Genomic DNA, 26705 nt, shown 5'->3' with positions numbered 1-26705 from the left:
CAAAAATGAACCTGGGGCGCGTTGTACATAACACTTGGATTTTAGCCGAGTTGGTCCGTTGCTCTGGATATTGTTTTCATTCTAATCGCACGCTGACCAGTTTTAGCAAATATTTTGCCATTTTCGCCTATTTCATGTTAATATTTCCTATTAACATGACTATGTAGGAGGCTGATATTACAATAAAATATTACAGGAAATGCAAAACTTATTTTAAATAACATTTCAGTGATCTCATAGTTTTATTTTTATTTAAGATTTTGTAGTATTTTGTTAGTATTATATGTTTTTAAATGAATTTATTTCAAAAGGATTTCTCTGCATGCCACTAGAGGCAGCTTGTACAATAGTTTGATATTGGTTTTGTGAATCCTTAGACTCCCTAGGTGTACTTCAGTAAACACAACACAATACTACTGCTTGTAAATCAGGAACAATGTGTTGACAGTGCCTCTTCAAATGATTTTCATCAGTATGTAGGAATCTAAACAGCTCCTCCCTGACTTGTCCCCTCCTCCTGACCCTCGCCCTGCAGGAGCACGTGCGTGGCACAGCGTAGCAGATGGCTATCTCTCCCTACCGGTTCCCCTGGCTTTTCTATTTCTGGCATTTTTATGCGGAGGGCCTATTGTGTAAGCTGTCATGATGTAGCTTTCAGCATCCTTCTTAATCCACCTGGTCTTCCTCTGTGGTGATTTCCAGCTGTTGCCAACGGGCCGCATAAAAGATGGAGTTTACTTAATTGTAGCACAGAAACGCATTGGTCTTTAAGCGTTGGTGATTTTTAAGGAAAAAAAGAAGAGGAGAGGTGTTTGCTTGTATTTTTATCTAAAAATTGAAGTTTTGTTTCTTTTAGGCCACCAGAAATGCTCAGAACTACTCTTTCTTCAGTCTTTTAGACAAGTCAAGTGTATTGGATCACAGTTGCCATGGCATGATTCTATCCTGCTGTGATGAAATGTACAGTAAACAATGAGTAATTACATGCTACACAAGTTAGCTTTGCTGTCAAGAAGAAATATGTCAGGCTCGCCCTCATTAAACCCAACCTGACCTTCCTGCACAGCCGTCACTTCCAGCCTTTCCTTCCTCCGCATTACCACTCCTGTGCACAGTCACTGGAGGTGTGAATGCGCCAGATCTCATTCCCACATTCCCTCTGCTGCACACACACTTAAAGCCTTATCTTGCTTCTTTAAGGCCTGTGTGTGTGTGTGTGTGTGTGTGTTTAGTTTAGTTTTAGTTTAGTATATTGGTGTTCAGTAGAATACACTGGAGCCATGCAGCGAGGCCCAGATGATGTGTGTGGCAGCGAGCCGAGAGGAGCGTTGGACTGGAGAGAGTTGGCCTTCACTTGTAATGATGCAGCTGCTCTCTCTCTCAGCCTTTCTTTGTCTCTGCGTGTCTCTCGCTCTCCCTGTCTCAGTTCTTTTCTCTGTAAGTGTGTGTGTTTTTCCAAAAAGAAGTGTAACCTGTTCTTCCTGCTGCTTTCATAGCAAACTGGTGAAAATGTTAGACCCACATGTCTCACAGGCCCTAAAGGGTTAGCTTATCGATAGTTCGTTCACTTTGGTTCAGTCTGCAATGATTATCTGTAATAATATGCTTTAGTGTAGCTTTTAAAGACCAATATATAATCATTTTACAAGTTACAAGTGAAAAAGCATGGTGGAGACAAATAGTAGTCTCTATTTCATCATCAATTCTGGAGACAGATGCATTGGAAATTTCCCCTCTGTGGGACTAATAAAGGCATATCTTATCTTAGAGCTTTGTGTAGGTTCACAACTAAAACCACAACTAAAGCCTTTTTATGATTAAAGGTCCAGTGTGTAACATTTAGTAAGCTCTATTGGAATAAATGGAATTGAATTATTCATAGGTATGTTTTCATTCGTGTATAATCACCTGAATATAGGAATCACTTTGTTTTTGTGACCTTATAATGAGGCGTTTTTATCTATAGAAGCCGCACCAAACACTGGCTGTAGATAGGGCCTTTTGTTGTTTTTTCTCCTACACATTTAACAGAGGCGAGAGGTGTTCAGTTAGTTGCTATCTGCAGTTTCACAGAGAGATGACACTGGTTTATGCATTATTATATGCATCAGATTTCTTTTCATCAGATTTGTATATCCTTGTACGTGGTTCTTTCTAATAAAGATGATTCCACTGATTTCTCCTACCATTAATGGATGTAGTCCTTAATCACTTGTTTGTCTATAAATACAATGAAAAGAACAGCAAAGCAGCAGCACAGTTTCACCATGTGTGGATTAGCAAAGTTCTCCGTCAACAACAGAGCAGCCATTTTTACATTAGCGACCGTCGTGACCATTAATGTGGCTATTTATTGTGTATTAATCTGCCTTTGATAGCCATTTTACAAATCGCAAAAGCTTTCAGCAAACAAACAAATCTCACAATCACCATAAACAGAAAATGTTATTGTTCCATCGCTCACCCTGTTTTTCGTAAGTATCATACTGCACTGCACCACCCTTTTTCTTTCTTCTTCCAGCACATATATAGCCTAGTAGATGGTTTGGTTTTATTTGTGATATCTGTAATGATCACAATCTGTTTTCACTGGAAGAATGGTGCCCTCTGCATGTTTTGTGCTGCAAACCATTTAGCACACTTCCTGACAAATTTACCTTGTTGCAGCAGTATACCAGGCTGCTACTCTTGGCAGCGGTCTCTTCTGTTTAAAGTTACTGTACAATAGCTGATACTTAATGCTGTAATGATGTGAAAATGCTGCACATGGCACATTTAATGCAGATTCAGTGAGTCACCTGTTCCATCCAATTAATTATATTGGCTCTCTTCCCTCTCATTCTCCTGTCTCTTTAACGAGATTAAGGAATTAATTTTCGTTTTTCAGTAGGTGATCATTAGCAGAATATGTGCTAGCAAATGATTAAGTAATAATGAGAAAAGAGATGCTGATGATGTTCCCCTGCTGCTGAGTGTGTTTGTGCTTTACTGTTACTAAGAAGGGCCTTAGTGTTCGTGACAACACACAGCTATGTTAACCACTTGCGTTTGTATCTGTTTGAAGAGTTTTATGCCTCAGGTCTGTGAGACGACAGGATGTGATTTCAGTCTGTGAGGGTAGCTGATTCTCTCTGACAGGATGTCAGTAGTCTGCACATCAAAGGCACCTGAAGGCACCTGAAGGCAAGCAGGCTGCCACCATTCACCACTGCTGAGGGAAGCAATTCTTCTAATCTTAGAAAGCAGAGAGTGATGTATATGACCTGTGGTTGGATATAACATGCCAAAGCATGGGTCATGCCAAAAGTCCATGCTATACATTTGGATCCATTTTCCTTTTGTAACCTGTTATTCTGCTGTAATACTTGCATAATATCTGCAGGATCTCTCTGTCTTTAAAGTCTCTTGGTTAGATATGTCCTGTATATTAATAATTGATGTTGGGGGACTGAGCTGCTGTGGAGTTTTTTTCTGCTCCATTACTGCTCTCCCACTGGGCCCAAGCTTTACCTGCAAGTTGAGCTCCACTTTGCCCTCACTATCACATAGTTACTGTACCTATTTCACTAACCCGGCCACCAGTGTCAGGTTTTCAAATTATAGCTGTATCTGTTGACACTGGTCTAAATAACACAAGCCTTACTATTAGTGTATTCAGCTTTACTCAGACATGCAGTTTTTTATGTTGGAAATTAACCTTATTTCTTGATAAAGACAAAGGAGTTGGAAAGCAATGCTTTCATCTGTTTAATTACCAACGTCTGGTTTAAGTCTTCTATTTAGACATTTTGGTATATAGCATACTGTACACCTAACAGTTACTAGCACCAATACCCAGGAATATGACTGGGACTGGTGTTAATACAACCAATACTGGGGCAGTAGACATCCTTCATCCTAACTTCTCCTTCGACTGCAGCAAACAGATGCTTTTAGGCTTGCCCTGGCCACCTGTAAAGGAAACTCATTTCGGCAACTCGCATCTGCTATCTTGTTCTTTCACTCCACAAAGCTCATGACCAACGGGTTGCAATATTGATCGACCAGAAAATTGTAACCTTCAGCTTCCTTTTTCACCCTGACCGTCTGATACGTGTTCTACATTGCCGCTGACACTGCAGCCATCCACCTGTTGATCCCGTATTTTATCTTTCCCTCTGTTAACCAGAATTTGTGGAGCAACTCACCCTCAGAGTACCATGGCATCAGACTTGGATGTTCTGACTCTGATCCTAGCTGTAGTGGTGATGACATAGAGTATGGACATGTTGCCTCTCTGCACTGCAACATCTTGTATTTTTTTTTTTTGGGACTATCGCTTCTTCATTTGTGTCAAGCAGTCATCTTATGGGAACAGCTGCGTGAGTGTGTGGGGAGGGAAAGGTTACGGGAGCATCGCTTGACACACATACACTGTCTCTCTTTATGGCATCCTGTCTCTCAAAGCCTTTTCTGCATGAACTGTTTGACAGATGGGCAGATGCTCTTGTGTGCCACTTTTTCCCTTCCTTTATGATCTCTCTATTTTTATTTCACCCCTTTCTCTCAGTTCAAGCTCGTCTCCTTCCCCTTTTTTATTTTTCTCTCATCTCTGTTCTCTGCTCCTCCTCTCTGCTGTGCGCTACCAAATGTCACTTTGATCCAATGTCATTTCATCTGCCAACAGTTGGTTTAGTGCAGTGGCTGCTGTGCTCAGGTGCATCCATAATCTTTTGGACACATGCACACACAACATCCTCTCACTGTCTAAGGGAGGCTGTGGCTGAGTAGTAGCTCTGATGACTCAACAGACTGACCTGTCTAAGCCAGGCTTGACCTTTTGGAGCTTTGTGTGCAAGGAACGAAAGGTCATTGTTGATCTGAAGAAGAGGAGCTGTTTTTATCTCCATAAAGGTGACATTAAGAGCCTGAGGTGACAGGTTGGTGCAGTCATGAGTTGGAATGACACTGCATTAGAAGCCTTAAGTTCCGTTATCTCTGACTTTAGCGTTATAGCTTCAATAACTTGCTTTAGAGACTATGTATATATTTTGGCCAAATCATGAAAAGAATAGCTGTGGGTGAAATCAAGTGAGATCTGCCTTTAGGCGTTTTAGTAGCTAGCCAAGCTATTGTTCTGTAAAGACATTGAGGTCAATGTGAGTGCCAAAAAAGCACTCAAAAACATTTAGCATTTACCCAGAAGGGCCATACCCAGGACAGTGCATCTTTCCAGTATCTGTTCTTGTGTATGTTACTGCCAAAAAGAAGGGGACGGGGGTGCACTGTTGTTGCTTGGCTTTGTTTCTCTGCAGGGGTTGGGTGATGGGTGGGGGCTCCCAGGGCGCTCCTCAGAACTGGGTCAGAGGGATTAATTTCCTGCCCTGGCCGATGGAAGCTAATGGCAGATTAGCATGGGAAGTTTCACTTCCAAAACGGCCCCTCCACCCACAACTCTCAGCCAGGACTGCAAGTGAAGCAGCATGCTGCATTCACACTCCAGGGGCTTGAGGAATGTATGTTTAGAGTGATCCGCCTATATTGTGTGCATATATAATTTTTGTCTGGCTCCATGCTGACAATGTGTGACTGTAGCCATTAGAGGACATTGTGTGCTATCGGCGGCTGAAGTGTGAAGAACATCTAGATGGAACATTAGTCAAAATAAATCCCTCAGGTGTAGTAAGATAGCTGAGAGGTTTAGCCAACAAATATCCCTTTATTCAGTCATGTGTTTTCAGAACTGACTTTTGAAAGAGCAATTAATACATTCTTAATCTTACAAATGAATGAATACAAATGTGCCCTTGCTTAATTCAGTAAATTCACATATTCACATTTGCTACACCCAATATTCTTCATCCTTAAAACCTCCTCTCATAAAACCAAAGCATACACTTTGAAAACAGTTCAGATAAAGCATAAATCTCACCTTTGTGTGGCTGGTTCAAGTTAGCATTTGGAATTTGGAATGGGCCATGACTCAGGTTCTCACCAACCACAGTGGCAGATTTGACAGTTTTACTAAGGAAAGACTTGCACCCATGCAGTGGACAGGCTCATAGATGGGCTAATTTTGGCTAATGTTAGCAAACTCAAAGTAGATATTGCTGTGTAATGGACGCTACTGAAAGTTTGCTAACTTTATGACTCTTCTCTACTTGTGCTACTATTACACTGCATTTTAGCATTTACCTCTCCCGTAAATGTCACTTGTGGCCACAGTTACTGCTCTCATAAACTGTTGTTTGGAGAAAATCTATAATTACTCAAATTTGGACAACTTTGATGCATAAAAGCATGTCTTCATCAATACTGGCAATGATTCAGCATATGCACATGGGGTGGTCGGTCTCATTACAAAGTCAGAAAAGGTTTTCTGTCTTCTGTGCTAGGCTGTAATATTAACACGTTTGCATATTGTTATATTATACTCCTTCCTTTTGAAGAACCTAAGAATTCCTGAAATTGGGCAACTGTGTTAGACATTTCTGTATAAACTGACAATGTAGAGCCTGAATTATTAATCAGTAAACGGAAAAAGTAATCAACAGATTAATCAATAATGAAAATGATCTGTTCCTAACAAAAATAATATGTTTCTATGACAGCGCAGGGTCAGGTTCAAATCCTTTTTATATTTTGCATGCCATTCACTGGCTCCCATCTGTCTCCATCCAATTGACTGTCCAGTAAAAAGGAAATGTCATAACAGAAAAGTGTTTCTGTCTGTCTTCTCACAGTTGTGTTTGGGTGTTGCTGGCACCAGTGGACCTTTTAATGTGCTGAAAGAGATTTTAATTAGGTTTCACACTGTGTCTACAGCCTCTCTCTCTCCTCCTTCTCCGTCTCTTCTGCACCTTCTGTGCTCGTCTTTTTATCAGCCTTCCATCAGTCCTCCGGTAATACCAGCAAAGCCTCTATGAACTGTCTGGGCTCTGCAGTCTTGCCGTATACCACACAGGTATGACTGCAACTTCTTGCATGCTTGCCAACATTAAAGCCCTTCTTAATCACTGGGGTTCCAGACAGTGGCTCGGTGAATGGAAGTAAAAAAATATTATATTAGTTATTACATTAGTTAAAAGAAGATTACATAGAATAGTTGCGTGATTTGGTTCAAGATATAGTTATTTTCAAATGTTTCCAGATTCAGTAACTAATAATTGTCTGTATATTTGGTGTTGTCTGAAGTTGCATCAGAATTGCACTATTTGGCCATCTTGACTCAATTGTTGAGTGTCTATAGGATCAAATACCATAATGGTGATCCCAAAGGCAGAATTGAGTGAAACTAAGCAAGTAAACTAAAGGGAGTCAGGAGACAAGCTTTGTCTCAGAGGAGGCCCACAGACTCCTGCTACGTACAGTACATGTATGTTCTTCTTTTAAGAACCCTCTTCTGTTATACAGTTCCCATGACTCAGAGGAGAAAGCCCAGATAGTTTTAGGAACTCTTGAGTCAGCTATTCTGGAAGTTACCACATTTTTTAGCTCTGCATTGTTTTTTCAGGGGATGTTTTTATGCTCAAGAGGATATTATGTCTGCGAGTGTTGCTAAGGCTGACTACATTACTTCTCTCTCTCGTTCCTTTCTTCATCTTTACACTGAAAGTAGAGCAAGAAACAGTACTGTCAAAACACTGAAATTGTACACCAAAAGTTAACTTGGCTCATTCCCAACTGTCTCTCCTGTCTTTTATAAGGTATTGGAAAGAACGTCATCTGCGACCGGACAGCAACGCCTCTGGATGCCTTTCGAATGATGTCAGCAGCCCAGTACTACCCCAAGTTGCTGAGCATTATGGGAAATGTGCTACGTTTCTTGCCAGCCTTTGTGCGGATGAAGGAGTTGTTAGAGGAAGGGTACATCGGGGAGCTTCTGGTCTGTGAGGCCCAGGTACGACAAAAACTATGAATGAAATTGAAATTTTTCAGTTGCTTCCTTGCCATTTATAACAATGACAACAATGTAATACTTTCTTTTGAGGTTAGTTTGAGTTAGAACAGCACTGATTGAGCTGGCAAGGAATTAGTGACCGTCCCAACTGTACCCCAACAGTTTCATGTTTTTTCTTTGGTTGTCCTGATCACATTCAAATGAAAAAAGACCTAATACACTATCAAAAAATGTCTTCTCTTTGCCCTAAAGGTCCACAGCGGTAGTCTCCTGGGGAAGAAATACAACTGGAGTTGCGATGACTTGATGGGAGGCGGTGGTCTGCATTCGGTGGGCAGTTACATCATCGACCTGCTTACGTTTTTGACCGGTCAGCGTGCAGCAAAAGTCCATGGCTTCCTCAAAACCTTTGTCAAACAAACAGATCACATCCGGGGTATCCGTCAGATCACCAGCGACGACTTCTGCACGTTCCAGATGGTACTGGAAGGAGGAGCCTGCTGCACCGTCACACTCAACTTCAACGTGCCCGGAGAGTTTCGGCAGGAGGTGATTGTTGTGGGGACGGTGGGAAGGTTAACGGTCATTGGGACGGACCTGTACGGACAGAAGAACAGTGGGGGTGGAGGAAGCGGGGGAGGTCCTGAACTCCTGCTTAAAGACACAACACCTCTGGAGAAGGCTTCCTTACCGGAGAAGGCCTTCAGTGACATTCCGTCACCGTATCTCACCGGAACGATCCGCATGATCCAGGCTGTGCGGCAGGCCTTTCAGGACCAAGACGACAGGAGGACATGGGATGGGAGGCCTCTGACAATGGCTGCTACCTTTGAGGACTGTCTTTATGCTCTTTGCGTGGTGGATACCATCAAGAAATCCAACCAGTGTGGAGAGTGGCAGAAAATTGTGGTGATGACGGAGGAACCGGAGATCAGCCCAGCCTATTTGATCAGTGAGGCCATGCGGCGGAGTAGGATGTCACTATACTGTTAACATCCGGCTGATGTGCTGACCATTTTAAAATAGAATTGGAGGTTGCAATGCAAAGGCCTTGTTGTTGTTGGAACTTCATTCATACAGCTACCGGGTTCACTCATTTTAATACTGTCAAATCTGTATTGTTACTGTTACAGACAGCAAGGTTACACCACTATGATACAGTTATGGTTTCCCAATACCCTGCCTCAGCAGTAGAGGAAAAGCAATGCGATCAATAATCAAACCTTTATTTATAAGGAAGCCTTTCCTGTTGTTTTCCATTTTGACAGAAGACTTCAGTCCTTCCAGGGAGATTGTAAATCAAACTGATTCAAGATATAGTCGTACAATGGAGGCAGATCAGGGAGTGAAACTAATGCTACTGTGTTCTGCTTAACCATAATGGTATTGCGCCTCTTAGCTTCTCTTCTATATGACTGGGTCTGGAAGACAACACCTTACACTGTGGGTCCAAACGAGGACAGCCAAGGAAGAACGATAGTCCTCTCAGTTAAAACTGTGCCGTTGTATTGTTGCTGTAATCCGAAGGACTTGTTAGTTTTAGCTGGTGAATGTTTAAAAAAAATCAGCGTGCTTGATAGCTTCTGTCTGCTCTGTAGGCTTTATCCGTATGTGTGAAACAAGAGAGAAAAGAAATCAATGGTTTGGCTGGTGGGCTTTTCGGAAGGGTTTACCTTCTGCTTTATGTATGCAATATATCCAGGTTGTAGTCTGCAGCACAGATACTTTTATCTTCCAGCCTGGGGTAAAGGGTTAAAATACTCTATGGTATGCCTTTATGCAGTTAGAGTAGCCTGTGCATCTGTTTGCGAGTCCTGTATGAGAAGCCAGTACAATGATACTTTTGCTGTTTGTTTTATTTATTTCATGCTTTTTCTAGTTTTCATGAAGCATGGCCATGAAATACACAGAATTCTGTGTGATGTGAGCATATCTGTACTGAGCCTTAACTGTGGATATTAATAGTCTTCTGAGCAATGTGGGGGTTTTATCCTCATATCGCAATGCAATGGGTCACACCTGCATCAACCCACCGTGATTTAGCATTTAGCATGCTTTATAAAGCTTCTTTACCATGCACAGTGAAATGCAGGTTTGTCAGTATGCATCAAGTTCAGTTTAGACCCATATGTACAGTAAGACGGCAAAACTAAATAAACTAAATAACTGTGCAGCACAGTGTGGTGTGGTCGATAGTGGAATAGATTAGCATCCTTTTCCATTTCTGTTAGAGGTGTGAAATATTAAGGCTGGTGTTATTCTGTATTATTAACGCGTTAATTTATCTCTCAACACATTTTGACTACCCTACTCAGCCCCAAGCCCATTGATTCATTCTTATTGAAGATGTAATCATTAAAGCAGCATCAGTCAATATGATTTTTAATAACAATGTTTGAATAACAATGACAATGGTTAGTGTTTAATATGAAAGGTGTTGCGATGAACCCACAAAGAATTTCCCACATCTCTACGTAGCATTTTAGCATGTTTCAGCGCATTGTTTTGGTTTCATCGCCGACAACTTCGCTGTTTTGGTTCAGTCTCACTGCTCTAATCAGCCTCGTTTGCAGCCACGACAGCACCAAAGGCGGACAGACAGACAAAATTAGCGATTAGTCAGTAAATATAATAGAGCAATTCACAACTAAAGAGCTGTTTTTTCCACTGAGCTAAAAGAGAATGACTATTGGATTGTGACTTGTCTGCTGCATGTGTAAATTGTCAAATATTTGCTAAAGTGTTACATTTAAAAGCATGTAACAACTATATAGCTTTAATTTAAACAAAGACCAGTTTCCACAAAACAGCTGAGCACAGTATTTTTTAGGTTATGCTACTCAAACAGGAGTGAACAGAGCTTGTTTGTTAGGGACTATTTTCAGCTGTTCACTAATCCACATTTGGTGCTCTAGTAAGAAAAATATAGAACATCACCACCCATATCCTGTAAGGCATAATTTACATGCATTATGAGTGCAACTGGCCTTCAGAACTTCAGTGCAGCCAGACTCTAACTACTCACTTTACTATCCGTCAATCATGTAAGAAAGCTAAAAAAAATCATAAGAAAGTATTTGCAAATACAGTTTGACTTAAGGTTTGGTATTACTAAATGCAGGTGAAAGAACAACACTGACCTACAAGCCAAAAGATTGATTTTTTTGATGCATCTCTGTTCCCCTGTGTGGTTTCAAGTTCTTAAACTGTGCTGAAATACTATCTATGTAACAACAACTACTGAAAATGTACATATAAAAATATTATAAAACAACAATACGCATCTGTCTAAAGAAATAAACAAGTACTGTATGTATTTTATTTGTAAAAACCAAGGAACTGGAACATGTTTCGATGAGTGTTAAGGTATTTATTCTTTGTTTTTGCTGTTGAAGTTTTGTGGACAGACCTGCAGTGTATTTGGGAGATTAACAGCAGACTGAGGCCTTGGAGCGTTCAGCTTCTTCTAGTTCCCCATCTATGAATTATTGACCAAAATACTCTTCTCTGAACACTGTTATGAAAAAGCTTTATGTTTGCTCTTAAAATGCATCATAAGTCTTCACAATCATAATCCAGCATAACCACACTGTCATCCAGTGCAAGCTCTGATATGTAAAATCAACAGTTGCTTTTATTGTTTAGTGTTTTGATATAATGTGTCGCATTACAACCCATGGTGCAGTGTGATCAGCTACATAAAATTTACTGAAGTTACAATTTTAGGGAAAAAAACACCCATGTTAACTAATCTGTCTGTAAATGCCAACACTGATAAGCTATCACTATGTAAGATAACTCGATTTTTGCCCCTTGTGTATTATCACATCTGCATATAGACTTTCCCCCTTTGTCTGATAACAGTTTTCATAATACGAATGCCTGATTTAAACTTAGACAAGATGTTCATTGGAATTCCCTGTTCTTATTTAGCTCAAAGTGGCAGCATCGTGAGCTGAGGATTTATGAGAGTGGAGGCCTCAATTAATGTCAGGCTTAAAACTTGAATTCAAGTTTAAGCAACTATTTATTTGTCATCAGATAGTTTTCATTCCCTCGTCAGGCCTGTAAACACACTTTATTACTGTCTAATTTATGGCTCTGTACTGTGCCTTGGCTGTTAAGTCTGGATGTAAATTATCTCCCAATGGTTAACTGATAAATGTGCACAGGGAATCTAAGGTGAGAGACCAGAGTTTAAACCTGCATATACAATTAGGATAGAAAACATGCAACTGATGGTCTCTTACAACTATATCATTTGTACGTGTATTGCTCTGTGATGACAGCAAGTTAAGCTGACTGGAAATGCTTGACAAGAAGATAATCCCCCTTAAACCCTGAGAATGGTTCTGTCCACCAAGGTCGAATACATTGCCTTCCACAGAAGGAAGGCCATACCATTTTGATTTAGGGTTACACAAAACAAACTGAAGGTTAATTATTTGTTTCCAGTAGCTTCACCAATAGGATCCATTTCATGCCATAGTTATTAGTACCACTTGATGATTAATGATTTATTGAAAGTTTCCTGGAAGTACAATGTGATTTGGTGCTAATTACAGTTGAAATAAAGACAAAATTGTGAGATTGTTAGTAAATTCAATTGAGTTTCTTTGATTTTTGGAGAAAGGTCCTTGAACTAAATATTAATCATTCACTTGGAAAATGTATTCTTCGTATATGTTAAATTGTATGTTTGTCAGTTTGTCAAGTGTACCAACTGATCATTTTTCCTATAATGAACCCTTTTTAAGTACCGCCCCTTTTTGCTCTGCTCTCCAATAACAGTTGAGCAAGCCTCGGTCAACTTTCTCTTTTCTTGTAGCGTACTTAGATATGCTATGTGCTAGGCTAGTTTAGCTGGTTAGCTAGCATTTTGCTAACATTAGCTAACATGTGACTATATTTATGTTGCTTTTAACTTTTAAGCATCTTCAAGCATCTGTGGTTGGCTTTTAAACATAGATGAGCTTAGCACATAGCATATCTAAGTACAGGAAAGGAGAAAGCTGACCAAGGTTCAAATGACACTGTTCTTCTTCCAGGAAACTTACTAGACAATTGGAAATTATTAGAAATTTACAGAGTTGTAAAACAAAGTGTTACCTTGTTATCATATTTGAACATTCTAGATGCAGCCATGACAGCCATCTTCTGCATACTTGTTGCACTAGTTCTGTTCTCAGTATGGGGTTATTTGAAAGATTCTGGAGGGTAAATGCAACAAAATGATAAGCTTGCTCTTGCTCACTAAGCTACAGAAATTCATCCAGCCTCCAAAGAAACACACTAGTAGTTAAACTCAGCTTTAATTACACTCAATATTTTACCTGCTCCTGTTTCTTCCCTTTTGTCTCCTAATAATTGGACCATGGCAACTTAGCTCACAGTGTTTCATTACGCAGGATTGCACAGGTTTTGGTTTCTGTGTGTGAGGATCCTTGCACAATAGACCCAGTATGTTTAAATCAGTTTGGGTCTCATGCTAAGATTGAATTAACTATATTTAGTGTCCCGGAGGGTTACGTTTAGGTCATTAAGAACCAACAGTGGTTCATAATATCAGCTTAACCTTCTTGAGTTCTTTCAAGTGTCTGAAATTTGGATTTGCTCTCAATTTTTGTCCATGTCCACAGAAACCCGTCCTCCTCCATGGAGACACAATTAAATAGCTCAGCAGACCCATCAACAGCCAGCTGCCCATACTCTGTGCTAAATGTTCCATTAGCATCTGCTTTAAATTAGGAACATCACAAGACCAGACTTTTCATTTCAGCCAGGACTTGGCAAAACACTGAAACACAAAAGCCCGGGAATTTAATTGACCCTTTCTGTGGTGTGATGCTGATAATGATAGTGATGCAGGCACAATAACACAGCCCTTTACTGCTTATTAGTGAAACATCTGCACAGGCTTTTTAGTGATCAACCCCAGCTAGATTCACACTCGCCTCTGCATGAAGTTGCAGTGGGCAGCAGTCTGAAACAGATGAGGCAATATCTGGGTTCTTAAGCACTGAATATTTAATGAGTGGAATTTTAATGAGCTGATACAGTAGTGTGCAGATTTCATACATTTTCAAAATTATTCCGCAGCATCAAACGACTGATTCTCTTATGTTTTCTTTCAAATGTTGAATTGCTTAATATTTTATTTTTCATTGCATATTGAATAATTTAGACATCAAATTGATGTCCAGGTGATGTATCATCAACAGTGTGGACGGTGCAGCTTGTTCTCTCATGTGTCCCATAGTACAAATGCTGTGCTTTCTGTACTGATGTAGATATTTTGTTGCCAAGAATTTAATTATTTGTTAGCATTAGCTTGTTGCTTGTGGCCTGTTAAGGACAAACCAGCTCTGTGCTTCAGAAAAAGGACATTGCAGAAAAATAACACAGGAGGTATCCAGTTCCAACTTTGCACTTTGACTGCCTTGTTTGCCGACAAGTCGTGACTATGAATTGCTTGTTCTCGCTGTGCCAGCGTTCGCAAACCGCTCAGGAAAGGCTTTCTCTTACAGAGGGGAGGGGAGGGCGGAGGTGGACGTAGAGGTAGAGGAGGGATAGGGTGAAAATTGTTCATTTTGGAGACGAACACCCTCAAAGAAATGCTTCTTCTGCCCTCAGAGACCGTTACTTAGCAACTGGAGCCACGTTGCCAAAACTAGGTCCTGTCTTTTTTTTTCCCCCTCTCTTTCATTTTCACTCACACAGCAACACACTACCCTCACTCCTCCATATGTCTACACACCTCTTTTTCTTTCCCCTCCTTTTCTGACTGACTGGTCAAAGGATGAACTCTTAACAGGGGTTGTGATTGATCTGTCATCTCACATTTTTCTCTCATCAGTCTCTTTTTTCACTCAATCTCCCTCTTTCCCCCTCTCTCTTTTTCTTTTTATTGTGAGTCAGGTTGAAGCCTGGAGTACAAGCTCACTGGTGCTTCTTCCCCCAAAAACATTTCCTCTCCTCTCCTCTCCTCTCCTCTCCTCTCCTCTCCTCTCCTCTCCTCTTCACATGCTTTTTGGAGCCAGGACAAAAGTAACCAAGGCAACCCCTTTAATAAAAACTAATAACAGACAGATACCAGTTGTGAATGCCTTTCCTCAGCTGGTTTATGAATGCTGACTCCTGCCATGTCTTGCTGTACCTTTAACCTGTTCAAAGAAAAACAAATATCCACCTGGATGCTGTATTGTGACTATATCCGATATTTATTGTTCTGTATGTATATTGTGGACGCATGGACCTCTGTACATACTGTAATTTGAGCTCTCAAACGCATATTTATGGCTCTTAATCTAGAGAATGTACTTACTGTAGTAATAATTTATATTTTCTATCCGTTAAGGACAATACGCCATTTTTAGGAGGTCAGTCGGTGTCACAAAAGTAAAAGCCCCTCTGAGTTCTCTGCGTGCTGTGATGGTGCACTTCCGTTAAATGACCCCTCCCATCCTGTTTTTTCTTTTTTGATTGACTGTGTTACTCCTGACTCAGTGTTTTACTGTCTCGTCTCACTGCACCAGTGCTCGGCATCGGTTGAATGTGGGTGTGTGTGTGTGAAAGTGGGGGGGGAAAAGTGTGATTTAGTGTGTGTGCGTGTGTCTGCAACATGGTTTACGGCTTCAGCACTTGTCTAATGCTGCAGTTTCTATGGAATAAAAAAATGTACATCCATAATGACTCTAATTTCATTTTTATATTTACAATAATAAAGGCTATCTTTTGGTGACATGTTATAAAATTAATATCCCAACTAAACCCTGTCACTGCTTTCAAATTGTGTGAGAGGAAAGACATACAGACAATACAAAAAAAATCCTGCTATTGCTCAGAGATGGTTTGTGTCAAGTTTCAACTGTAATATTGTTGATGGGAGGACATACAGGAGTCCTTCAGCTCCTCCTTGGCTGCACACAATGTATTGAATGCCTCTGCTGACCCCTGCTGGCTGCTTTATGCTACACCTTCTTCTGCATACTGTTGCCCCGAGGCACCAGAAAGTCTTTTTGCCACTCACACCCTCCCATTTAGAAACATTAGATGTTTTATTCCTGTTTTCATGGCATTATTTGTGTTTATTAGGTTTAGTTAATTTAAGGTTGCTTTAGGGTAGACAGAAAGAACTCAGATCATACGGTCCTAGTTTTTATTTTGGTCGGCCCATTAGACCTCTCTTGTGTTTGGTTGTTGTTGTTTTTTGGCATTAAGTTTAACAGTGATTCATAAAGTATTATTATTGCTTGTTTTGGCAAGTCCTTGACAGAGTTGATATAATTTTATAGTTTTCATTAGTTTAGTTTATTTTGGTTTATTTGTTTTTGTTTTTTTTGTTAGTACACAATATAATTATAATAACCTTGCTCCTTGACCTAATTTGTAATGAGGCATTCTGGGGAGGGAAACATAATTAATAGTTTAAACCTGCAACAATTGATTTGTTTTCACATTGTCATTTATATATATGTATATAGTATGTTATCTCCAATTTATCTGATTTATTTATGCAGTCACTCACGGTCAACACAGTTGCGCCACAGACAGCACCAGAGGTCTGTTAGTTCTCTCCCCACTGATGAGTGACAGCCTCATCATCAGGCTCTCTCAGCTCATTCTTTCAAGTGTGGCTGTGGACATATTTAGCTTGGACTTTTTATTTCTCATCAACAATGCCGACACAGTTTGTTCAGATCTGTAATTTTCCTCTCAAAGAAGCTACATCTGATTATATAGCTGTTCAGTCTCAGGGCCAATGCACACACCACATTCTAATAACAGAAACACACTCTGCCTGTCTTCAACACGCTCATTCTGTAATGAAATCATAGCCTGGCAACTTCCACTGGTTGTATGAAAAGGCGCATGTAGACAAGTGCCTTGCACACACACTTAATGTCCACTAAGTGTGTGTGCAAGGCAGACATTATTTCAGGTAAGTAAGCCACTGAAATACAGCATGTAGTCAGTAGTTAGCAGAAATATCAGGTTCATTTTACAGGTAGGAGGTCGGCCCTATATGCTTACTACACAAGTCAGTCAAGGTTTATTTACAACTCTGTAATGCAAGATAGAAAGCAATGGATTGACACAAACTATTGATTAAATACTGAATTTAAATGTTGATTAGCTGGTCATACTGGGCAATATGGATACACATGCAAATAACAATCATCAAGTATTCAGCCAAGCCATAGTATAAATATTTAATATTTGACAAAAATGTATAAAAGGAAATGTTGGGGAGCTACTTTGAATGCAGCTATTCTGAGACTTAAAGCTGCAGCCAGAGCCTATAGACTTCTGTTTACACTGTATAAAAAAAAAGATAATGTTATAATATTGTGAGGACTGGACTAATTACCAGGCAGCAGAGCCAAAGCTCAGTTTTTTTTGTTTGTTATTTTATACATTTATACATTTATATTTTCTACAATGTTAGAGTTAATATTCACTAAAGATTCCATAGAAAATATTTTATTCAATAAATATTGTTCGTTTATATGTCATTCTACTCTATGTAAATCAATTTTTAGACAGATGGAGCAAACTGTTTTAAAGGAGGGAGGATTGTAGCACTGGGATGTTTGGTGGAAAAGGCAAATGGTTTACACAGCTCACGGGTCAGGTAGCAGATATTTTGCTTAGGGCCCCAGGGAGGTCAGGACCGGCTCTGGGTACAGTGATTCAGGTGCAATGAAGCATTTTGCAGGAACAGGCAGACATAATCTGATGTAATGGAGAGGCATTAATATTTCACATCTGCTCTCCTCCACTGTCTGGTTTACAGTAATGGAGCACTGCACTGAGGAACACTTGACAACTCTTGTGTATTTCTATTAAACCAGCTCTCAAATCTATAGCTGCCCTTGACCTCTGCACACTGCAAGCAGAAAGACTACAGTGATCCCAGTTTGTCAGATCCCGAAGTTCCATGTGACTGTTCATGTGACTGTGGTCCATTCTTTAGTCCCACCCTGATCACAGCTGGATTTTTATTCATTCTGAGCATCAAAGTGGACGCCTTGCAACTTTGTTCCTTGTTAAGTTCTACCTCATTTTAAAAATGTTTTTGTGCAGCTGACCGTGAGATATGAGAGCATTTGTAAATAGAATAAGGGCGATTTCAACCTAATTATGTTTTTTGTAACAAACAAACCAAAACAGATTATAGTATAAATTCATATTTAATATCTATATTTCAAAATATCTAAGACACCTCACGTCCAGCCTTACTGCCAGGTTCAGGTGCAACGTTGGCATTCTAGTGGGACTTTTTGAGGACTACTTTAACACAGTTTCCCAGTCAGCAAACCTCAGTGTCAGGGGCGCGGCCTCCCCTTGGGCTGCCTGCTGGATTGTGTAACGGGAGGACGGAGCGCTCCATCCAGCCACAGCGGCGGAGATGGCGGACGCGGCGGAGACCTCTATCAAGGTGGTGTGCCGTTTCAGGCCGCTGAACAGCTCGGAGGTGGCCCGGGGAGACAAGTACATCCCGAAGTTTCAAGGGGATGACTGTGTGATCATTTCGGTGAGTGTGCTGCTCTATGTACAGATCTGGCATCAGAGGATTTACTGAAATACGTGTTCCACTGTTCAGATCATTATTAATAAATGTTTTGACCTCGATGACATCATGAGGTCAAGGAAAAGTGTTTAGGAAAGGACATAGGAACCAGAGCCCAGGTGTAAAATTGTCATTGGATAATCGATTGAACAGGATTTAAAATCCATTGTATAATGATTCCAAGGGTGGGACTTGTCACTGTTCATGTGTCACACCCCTACACCTGTCAGAACAAAAAGACAAAATAACTCAGACCTCTCTTAATATTACAAAAAGTAAAAACATCCATCAAGTGTGCCAAAAGATGATAAATTCAGTTCTTCATCAATTCCAAAGGGCTCTGTGCGCTGTGTTCATATTATGAATCCAACATGCCTCTCTGCAGAGCAGTGAGTTGATGGTCACCTCCTCTAGGAGAGGGGGACAGTTTTTTCTATTCCCCATAATTTAAATGATGCTGCAGAGCTGCAATAGTATATTACAGTATAATCCACATTTCAGGGACACATTTTCAGATATGCAAATCTTTAAAGGTCTTTCTGTATGTTCAGCATAAAACAGACCACAGAAAGATTTCAGCATGTAGCCAACATGTATGCTGCTACAATTAATGAAGGATTTAATGGAGTATTTTTTTTTACCAGTAACTAGCTACTACCTTTTCAGGCACATCCCTGCTCACTGCATGTTAGCAATTCAAATCTAATCTACATGAATCATTAACCAGCTTGTTACATCTGATAACTAATGTTAGCAAAACACTAACTTACTAGCTAGCTAACAAATGATGTAGATTAACTAGCTAGATAGCACATAGCATAGCTAGGTACAGGAAAGGAGAAAGTTGACCGAGGTTCCAAAAGGGGCGGGGCTTAGGAAGGGTCAGTTCACATTGGCATGTTTCTGGTGCTCATCACTGCCACCTCTCCTTCACAGGGTAAACCGTACTACTTTGACCGTGTGTTCCAGTCCAATACAACTCAGGTGGAATTCTACAACGCTGTGGCTCAGAAGATTGTCAAAGGTAAGATACATACAGTAGTATACAGATGTATTCTCATTCTTCGACACACTGAAACCCTGGAAATACACGCCTTAACCTCAATACTTAATGTGTGTTTTCTTTGGCTTGATGCTTGCAGATGTGCTGGATGGCTACAATGGGACCATATTTGCCTACGGGCAGACATCCTCTGGCAAAACACACACAATGGAGGTAATATAAAGTGTCAGTTATTTTCCACTGGACAACAATACTAAGAGTAGTGACTGAAAAGCCTTCTGTCTCATTTATACTTTTTCATATAATTGTCTCCTAAAGGGGAAACTCCATGACCCAGACATGATGGGAGTCATTCCCAGAATTGTTCAAGACATCTTCAACTACATTTATTCAATGGATCAGAACCTGGAGTTTCATATTAAAGTATGTTAACATGTCAACCAGGGGCTCAGACGCTTTTAAATGTCAAGCAGACGTCATTGTTGTTTAAGTCTGATTGGAAGCTTTTGCTTTGCAGGTTTCATATTTTGAAGTCTATTTGGACAAAATCAGGGACTTGTTGGATGGTATGTTTTGGGTCTAATCATTATGAATTAGAGCCAGACGCAAACAAAGAGGATTCATTCAGACGTGATGTTTGCTTTCTTTCTCCTCCACAGTAACAAAGACCAACCTTTCCGTACATGAGGACAAAAACAGGGTGCCCTATGTCAAGGTGAGACACGTGGAGGGGTTGTTTTAATGTTGAGAAATGTTATTTAAGGTGCAGCATTGATTTTTTTTATCACTCAGTCACAGGTTTGTCCCAGCCGGTTGTAATGCATTAGCTATGAATGACATACTGTTAGAGACTATGATCAAAACAAAAATGGCACAACTGTGATCTGAACGATGAGAGTATACGTTACATAACCTATTTAATACAGACTTTTACAGTCAGTCAATAGGATTTTTTATCTTTCGTATAATTCTCAGCTATAGGTTTTATATACTTAGATGGGGGAAGAAAGAGATATATTAATAATACTAAGAAAAGTAAGTAATAAGAACCCTCTCTCCTCATAACTACTGTATGTCATGGTCTCCTTGGCTAATAATTGTCTCTCTGTAAAGCCGGCCCTCTGCGGGGCTGTTGAACACAGCGTTTCCTTGTGATTGCCCTGTGTCCCCAGGGGTGTACCGAGCGTTTTGTGTGCAGTCCTAACGAGGTCATGGACACCATAGAGGAAGGCAAAAACAACCGCAGCGTGGCTGTCACAAGTGAGTTCATACACTGAGTGCCTTCAGTGTGGCTGCCTCTCATGGGTTCAACCTCACCGAGTCTCCTGACTGCAGCAAGACTCCCATCAGCCAAGACACTGAGTCTGTTCTACCCACTCAACCAGGAAAGAGAAGTGAAGTGAAAATAGGCATGAATTAAATAATACACACTATGTGATGTCAATACGTCTTTGTAATCCTGGACACTTGGCTTAATGAGGCTAAACCAGACTTAATCTTTTACTCTTTGGTGCGTCTTCGGATTCTCTTTGATTTCACAACTTGATTGCAGTTTACTTTTTGAATCTAATATTGTCTACAATTAAAAGTACCTTATCTATCAATAGGCAATAGAATAAATCACCCAAAATAATTTACGTGTTGTGTATAAATAGCTATTTCTTATCATATATACAGGATAACTTTCATAGTTACTTATAGTTATAGTTTCAATTCAATTTTATTTTTTATAGCAGGTAGGTATAGGTCAAGATAAAACCTCCCATGATCCCATGGTACTTTGCAACACCATCAAATTACATTTTGTGTTATTGTTTTGATGTGAGAGACCCCTAGTGGCAGAAATTACATATACTATACATACTTATTATTATTATGATTATTATTATATATAATCATAATAATAAATGATACTAGTACGATGTACGATTAGCACAATGTTAATTATGTGTCTGTATGTTGTGTGGTTGTTTGTGTGTGTCAGACATGAATGAGCACAGTTCCAGGAGTCACAGCATCTTCCTCATCAACATCAAGCAGGAAAACACTCAGACTGAGCAGAAACTCACCGGCAAGCTGTACCTGGTGGACCTGGCTGGCAGTGAGAAAGTGTGTTTCTACCCCGCCCTCGTCCTCCACCTCTCTGTCTCTGTAGCTTCCACCGTTTCCACATCTACATTTGTCTCCTATACTTTGCTTCTAAGCCTTAGACCAGTAATATAGTTAAAGAGTCGTTTTTGAGTAGTTTTTCTATTCACAGTTACAGCAGGGACCAGGCATTGGAATTACTTCTTTGATCTTTTAATCTTCATTGCTCCTGAAGGCACAGTTTGCTCACCTCTATTGACTGGCTGGTTATGTAATGAAACTTTAATGACAAACTGCTGCCTCTGCTTCCTGTCAGCAGGGAGCAACTACAGTAATCTATCCAACAGTATGAGGTGTTAATGAGCCAGGGATGTTTGTCAGCCTTCTTTTATTAATCTCCTTTTGCATCCTGTTGTTATTCAATGATCATTAGGCCTCCCCATCATCTTTCTTACTGTGCTTTTGGACCAGATTGTGACCAGTTATAATGTTACAGAGTAATCCTCTGTTTCTGATGTCTGGTTCCAGTCTCATTATGAGAACCTTTCTGTGTTTGCGTGTAATAGGTGGGTAAAACTGGAGCAGAGGGGACAGTGCTGGATGAAGCCAAGATGATCAACAAGTCCCTGTCTTCACTGGGAATTGTTATCTCAGCTCTGGCAGAGGGCTCGGTGAGTGAGTCAGCACTTCCTGAGGGATGTTCAGAGGGACCATCACAACTGTTAATGAGGGTGTTAATGGGATTAAAGGGTTTATAATTAGTTCAATGGATGGAAACATATCAATTTTAATGAGGGTTGGTAATGTATATGAGTGATAATAATGTGTAATCTAAAAATGATGGACTTACTCAACAAACACAGCCTACTTAAAATTAAATATGGAAAATATTCCAGTGCTGTTAATAAATGTTCTCCATGTGTACCCTGCGGAACTTGTTTCCTCTGTCAGAGCTATGTACCATACAGAGACAGTAAGATGACCAGGATCCTGCAGGACTCTCTGGGAGGGAACTGTCGGACCACCATGGTCATCTGCTGCTCGCCCTCCGCTTTCAATGACTCTGAGACCAGGTCAACGCTGCTATTTGGACAGAGGTAAACACAGACACACACACACACACACACTGAGTACCGATAAAATCTGTATACCACACTGCATGGAAATCATGGGAATCATATTCATGTAAGGTAACATGAGCCCGGGGATGTGGTGATAAAAACGGTAATAAATAAATGTTACTGATAGTGGAAACACAGACATTTATAACTGACAGAGAAACTATATTTGATGTAAATCAGACAAAGGCCTGGCCTGTGTACGAGAGAAGCCAGTGAGGGATCATGCTCTTGTTTGTGCATCAGTGAGATCACAGAGGAGAATGACCCACTGTGCTTTTTAAAGACTAGCCAGGCTTTCTTTTTGTCCCCTGATTCCACTTTCATTTTACTGCGCTAAGCTAACTACTTGCTGGCTTCAGATTTAGCATGCAGCAATAAGAGTGCTATTGATTCTCATCTAACCTTAGGAAATGAAGCAAAGATTCCCAAAAATTTTCCTTTAACAGCCTCCTGGAAAAGCTCCTGGCAAGGTAGAAAACACATACGGTACTGTACAATGCTTGTATATAAGTTTGAACAAACATATGGGTTGAGGTATCTCTTGCCTGATAAAAACAGGAAAAACAAAGAGAGTGAAACTGCAGCCCATCAGTTGGTGGTGCACTGAAACCAGTCTATGCTGGGTTGCTGATATTTTTCTCACTTTCCTGTCTCACCAGGGCCAAGACTGTCAAGAACACAGTGTGTCTGAATGTGGAGCTGACTGCGGAGCAGTGGAAGAGCAAGTGGGAGAAAGAGAAGGAGAAGAACAAGACACTAAAGAACACCGTCACCTGGCTGGAGACCGAGCTCAACCGCTGGAGGAGCGGTGAGGACCACCCTGTCACATTTATAGAAGCTACATAATGCTACATTATGACTCAGTGTAAAAAACAGAGGCACGTGATATTGTCCTGATATGATACTGTACTCATTTTGGGGATATGTTTTAAAGGTCAATTATATAATATTTAGGAGGATCTATTGATTAAAATGGAATATAATATTCATAGAAATGTTTTCATGGGTGTATAATTACTTGAAAATAAGAATCATTGTGTTTTTGTTACCTTAGATTGAGTGTTTTTTTAATCTATAAATGCTGCGGGTCACCTTTTCGTGGAGCCCAGCGTGTTTCTACAGTAGCCTAGAACAGACAAACCAAACACCAGTTCTAGATTTGTTACTGTGTTTCTCCCTCGTGCTTGGAAATGGAGCTTCAATCTGCAACTACACCACTAGATGCCACTAAATCCTACACACTGGATACATTGACCCCTCCTAGGTTCTGCCCCTTTTTGCTCTGTGCTGTTGAGCAAGCTTGATAGCCGGCAGAACCTTGGCCATTTAAAGTGGATGTGTGCTATCTCCTTTTTGCATTTTGAAGATGGTTATAAGATAAAAGCGATATATACTACATCATAAGTTAGCTAATATTAGCAACTACTTAGCTAACTAGCTAACTAATGAATGATGTAAATTAGCCAGCTGGTTAGCTAGCATTTTGCTAACATTACATTACAACTTTCAGATGTAACTAGCTAGCATTACGTCAATCGTTAGCTAGCTCGATATCTTCAAAATGTGGTTGTCTTTTCAACAAGCCTAGCACATAGCATATACAGGAAAGAAGAAAGAAGATGGAGGTTTCTGTTATTGGAGCACAGAGCAAAAAGGGGCAGGACTTAGGAAGGCTCTAGTGGGGATAATTTGGCCTACTTGTTCAAAGCACATATATTTTATATTTGTCAGCTCCTGTCCCTATCCCAGCAGGAACAGGAAGCAAGAACTGTTCAACGAAGGCCTGACATTAATAGGAATGCAGTGTAGGAATCTTCCATATGTTTATGTAAATGAAAGATGATCAGTCCGTTTATAATGGTTTGAAAGAGATGAAAAAAGTTAAGCTCCAAAGTATCCTTGTCTTAGTTTGTTAGATCTGAATCACACACTGGTTCTATTTTGGGCTTGAAAAGGACATGGCTAAAGAAAGAACCCTTTGTTTCTATATTAGCAAGGCCATTAAGAATACTGGTGTGGTTCTCTTCAAAAATATGCATGGTCATGTCTGCCTTACACTGATATAAAGACATGAGAAATCTAGAGTTATCACAGGTGTTCCTCTTAACACAATGGTTTGATTGAGGGAGCGACAGACACGCATCACAGAGACTGGAACTGACGTCTTTTTCTGCCGCCCCCTGCAGGAGAGAGTGTACCGGCGGAGGAACAGTTTGATAAAGAGAAGGCCAAAGCAGAGGTGCAGGCCCTGGACAGCGCACTCAACAATGATAAGACACCAGCTAAACCTGCCCTCAGCACACTCCCTGGAGTCAAACTCACAGACGCAGAGAAAGAGAAGTATGAGGCAGAGATGGCCAAGCTCTACAAAGAGCTGGATGACAAGGTGAGGGAAGATCCACTATACACTGTTTGGTTCACATCCACTGAGACCTCTCAGAAAGTCTAAGCTTTTTGTACATATTTATGATGTACACACATCAAGCATGATTTTAGCAGTGTATTGACCCACTTAAATGTTCATCCCTGTAGCGTGGTTTGATTGGTCAGGTAAGAAAAGTATCACTGCTCTCGAATGAATTGGTCAGTGCATCAGAGTCAAGCACGATAATGCATTAATACATAACAGCATTCATGCTTCCTTCCAAGTAAGTTTTCCTTTCTCTTAGCGCTGATTAAAATACATTTCTAGCCAAAAGAAAGGCATGTCACTAATGTCACATACCACACAATATGGACTGTTTAGTGTGCATCAACAAATTAGAACTCATTTGGAAGGAAACATGAATGCATTTAGTCTCATTCAGAACATGATGTTGTGGTGAATTTCAGCCTCTTGTAGCCGAAATGAGTGTTACAACAACAACCACTTAGTAAAATGATACTGAGAGGAAAGAAACAGGCAAAACTTCCTCCATCTGTTTTAATGAATATGTAAAGTGTCTGCTGGTCTAAACTGACATAAAAACTGTTGTTGTTGTTGAAAAAAGTGTAAAGGTTTTAAATGACATTAAATTTGGTGAAGGATACATTGTGACTTGTTTACCAAGTACAAAGTTAAGGACTTGAGTTCAGCCTTCATAGCTGAGAGTTTTTGTTGAAAAAAAGCTGAACATTTGTGAGAGAAGAATATAACTTATTACATAGAAAATTACATTGCCAACAGAAATCTTTTAGAATCCTCCAACGACAAGAAAAGTGTAGCCTGGTTGAACAGCTAATGGCAGTGTACATTCTCAGCTTGTTGTTAAAATCTGCTTCACATAAAGGATTTACAAAATTAAAATTTCACCTGAATAGTGTCTGGTGTCCATGCAAAATGTCACAATCAAACTCCAAAGCCAGATCGTCTCACATTTATTACTGACTTACTAATAATATAGAAATTACTATTAAGATATTATAAATAATAAAATAATGTTATACACAATATTTGATATTTAAATGTTGCTGATTTTGCTAGCATTAACAAAATTTGTCTCTACTATTCATACTCTTACATCTGATCTAAAGCTTGGTGTAGTATTTCTTATGGCCAGCAGGTGGCGTAGTTGGCTGCTGTTCAGTATTGATGGTGCTTGCACTGAATACAAATGACTGTTGGATTATATGTGTCTTTACCTCTCTCCTTTCCACTATCCTTCCCTTCCTTCAGGACGATGAGATCAACCAGCAGTCCCAGTTAGTGGAGAAGCTGAATGAACAGATGTTGGACCAGGAGGAGGTGACACGACCCGCCCCCTTTCTTTCCCCCCTAACTCCCCCCTACCGCGTTTCAGCCCTCCAGCACAAACCCAGTCTGACAGCTGATAGCGGACCATTAGTAGCCCTGCAGGAGAGGTCAGACTGTAACTCACCCTCAGCAAGCAGCACTGGAACCTCACAGATTGAACACATTAGTTTTTTTTTTGTTGTACAGAAATGTAAATTGTAGATTCTGTTGTGGTTTTCAGACTTTACTCCCTCTTCGCCCCCTTCCTAGACTGAGCATCACTGTCTTATCTTCACTTCCTATCCTAGCTCTTATCCTCCTCCCGCCGT

General features: G+C 40.3%; 2 protein-coding genes across 2 annotated transcripts in view; both read left to right on the top strand.

Annotated features, from left to right (window-relative positions):
• The window catches only part of si:ch211-276f18.2 (glucose-fructose oxidoreductase domain-containing protein 1), a gene marked incomplete at its 5' end in the record, with an annotated part of 36383 nt that extends 20815 nt beyond the window's left edge, over positions 1-15568 (top strand). Inside the window, 2 exon segments of the mRNA XM_035661120.1 lie at positions 7686-7879; positions 8132-15568. Of these exon segments, the coding sequence (XP_035517013.1) occupies positions 7686-7879; positions 8132-8872 (935 nt within the window). The 3' untranslated portion in view covers positions 8873-15568.
• Positions 15569-17981: 2413 nt separating this feature from the next.
• The window catches only part of LOC118324077 (kinesin-1 heavy chain-like), a 17771-nt gene continuing 9047 nt past the window's right edge, over positions 17982-26705 (top strand). Inside the window, exons 1-13 of the mRNA XM_035656219.1 lie at positions 17982-18416; positions 19389-19476; positions 19595-19668; positions 19774-19878; positions 19973-20021; positions 20115-20170; positions 20628-20715; positions 21440-21564; positions 22110-22214; positions 22495-22640; positions 23324-23472; positions 24851-25050; positions 26320-26504. Coding sequence (XP_035512112.1) covers positions 18291-18416; positions 19389-19476; positions 19595-19668; positions 19774-19878; positions 19973-20021; positions 20115-20170; positions 20628-20715; positions 21440-21564; positions 22110-22214; positions 22495-22640; positions 23324-23472; positions 24851-25050; positions 26320-26504 — 1496 coding nt within the window. The 5' untranslated portion in view covers positions 17982-18290. The remainder of the gene's footprint in view (positions 18417-19388; positions 19477-19594; positions 19669-19773; positions 19879-19972; positions 20022-20114; positions 20171-20627; positions 20716-21439; positions 21565-22109; positions 22215-22494; positions 22641-23323; positions 23473-24850; positions 25051-26319; positions 26505-26705) is intronic.

Source organism: Morone saxatilis, unplaced genomic scaffold, assembly GCF_004916995.1.
Source record: "Morone saxatilis isolate NCDOM2014 unplaced genomic scaffold, NCSU_SB_2.0 Contig0, whole genome shotgun sequence".
Classification (NCBI taxonomy): Eukaryota; Metazoa; Chordata; class Actinopteri; family Moronidae; genus Morone; species Morone saxatilis.
Note: the sequence above shows the minus strand (reverse complement) of the source record. Positions and strands in the feature narration are given on the sequence as shown.